Here is a 2,007-nt window from a genome sequence, read left to right as displayed (position 1 = left end):
AGGAAATTTTTCCTGTAAACTTTTCATAAAGCATCAGTGATTTCATCATTCTTCCACTCAAGCTTCACCGTAAATTTGATGTTTGCTCTTCAATTTTAGCAGAATTCATGTTGCTCTAATAGGAGCTCTATTCAAACTGACGTCTTATCCTTCTTAGTGCCTCAAACTAGATTTTATTCAGACATGTTACAAGAAGTTAGTATAAGTTTATTTTGGTGCAAAAACATTTTGAAATCCATACATAGTTTTTTCATAATACTCATTTTCCTTGGACTTTTTGAAGACCCCTTGTATTTATGCATGTATGTATTTAATGTGTTTTTATGTTTGCATCAATTTATTCTGAACTGATTACTTATTACATTAGTAATAAGGATACCGGTTTTTTGAAAACTGTACTCAAACACAGTGTTTACTTCTAAAAATGAAAAAAAGAAAGTATTTTCAGTAAGTGAAAGAAGCAAAATCTTCTCACCCGATCTTGAAGGTGCTTTAATGGTTCAGATGTTCTGTTATATGTTGCTTGTTATAAGCTAAGAAAAATAGTGCTTCTCTGGGAATCAAATCCTTTAGGAGATGAAACTAATATATGATTTCCAGGGAATCAATTATTGATGACCTGTCTCCCCAGTTATTTAATTTGGATAACTCGAGTTTCAATTTGATATGACAGCTGGTTTGTAATATAGAATTTTCCAAGGAGGGCGATGTGTGAACAGGGTTATTATACAGTATTTGAAAATCCTCTTAACAATCTCTAAAGTCTATATCCAGTTAGTTGACATTACACTTTAAAAAAAATCAGTTTGGAATGATTTACAATAAAGAAAGAAGAATGTAAGTCATTAAAAAAAACGTAGTTCCAGATTTTCGTTGGAGGTTCAGTTTTATAAAGTGTCTATCTTTTTTATTTGCAGGCAATGGCTCAAGTCTGAAGACATTCAGAGAATCTCACTGCTTTTCTATAACAAAATACTAGAAAAAGAAGTAAGCTATTGTTTTCTTCAAACTCAGTTTTTCTGAAATAGTAGTTTTGAATTTCTTCATGAAATTGCATTCATGTTTTTTACATGTGACATTTAAACTGCCCCTAACTGTGTCAGAACTCTTTCTTGCTTTTCCTGTGGTTCTTCCATGCATATGCTATTTTATCATATTTCTTGTTACCAAGTTTCTATCTTCAGTCAATTACTGTTCTCAGCACTCCTGGTAGTAAATGATGCCTGCAATATGTCTGAAATATGAGGACAGAGGAATGGGCCAGGAGCTAACATCTGGTTTCTTGATGTGAAATTTTCTCAGAGAAGGATTTAAAAGAAAACAAAATCTTTCCTGATAAATTTACAATGTCTTTACACAAATCATTTTAATATTTTGACAAAAATATGAGTTCTACATCTGATGCCTGTTTGGGAAAATTTGAAAACCCAAACTTTTAAGTCTTATTTCATCTAATTACCTTCACATTATGATTCCTAAACTAAGAGCTAGTTCAGGCACAAATCAGTAAGTGGGCACTTAGTTTTTACATGTCAAGCTTAACATGGATTTGCTAATATGAATTAAGCAATTACTGTAGAAGAATGTGACTATTCTTCTAGGTCAACTATTTTATTTGCCTTTTGTTTTTTGTTGATGTAGAGAAGAAACAAGACTTAGAGGTAATTTCCATCATCCAACCATATAATTACAGGCTCAGTGTGAACAAAAGCTATTATATTAATGGCCACATTTGCAGCACTGGTATTAAAATTATGTTGAGACAATTGAGTTCATTGTTTCATGGATGTTGAATGGAAACATCAAATATCAAAATTCCTTCCAAAATTTATTAGGGTTGGATTTTACAGGTACACCAAAACTTTCTTTTGTTTTGGTGGTCAAGAGGATCAGTTGTCTACTTCTAAGTAAAGGACTTTGACTGCAGTCAGTTTACCAAATTGATGCTTGATATATATCTTATTATTGACCACCTTATCATTGATAGCTTTAACAGATGCTATTGGC

General features: G+C 31.9%; 1 protein-coding gene across 1 annotated transcript in view; it reads left to right on the top strand.

Moving 5' to 3' along the window:
- ADCY2 (adenylate cyclase 2 (brain)) overlaps nucleotides 1-2,007 on the top strand; it is a gene marked incomplete at its 5' end in the record, with an annotated part of 126,553 nt that overhangs the window by 18,353 nt on the left and 106,193 nt on the right. Inside the window, one exon of the mRNA XM_008581801.1 lies at nucleotides 918-987. Within this exon, the coding sequence (XP_008580023.1) occupies nucleotides 918-987 (70 nt within the window). The remainder of the gene's footprint in view (nucleotides 1-917; nucleotides 988-2,007) is intronic.

Source organism: Galeopterus variegatus, unplaced genomic scaffold, assembly GCF_000696425.1.
Source record: "Galeopterus variegatus unplaced genomic scaffold, G_variegatus-3.0.2 Scaffold2468, whole genome shotgun sequence".
Taxonomy (NCBI): domain Eukaryota; kingdom Metazoa; phylum Chordata; class Mammalia; order Dermoptera; family Cynocephalidae; genus Galeopterus; species Galeopterus variegatus.
This window is presented reverse-complemented; position numbering and strand designations above follow the sequence as displayed.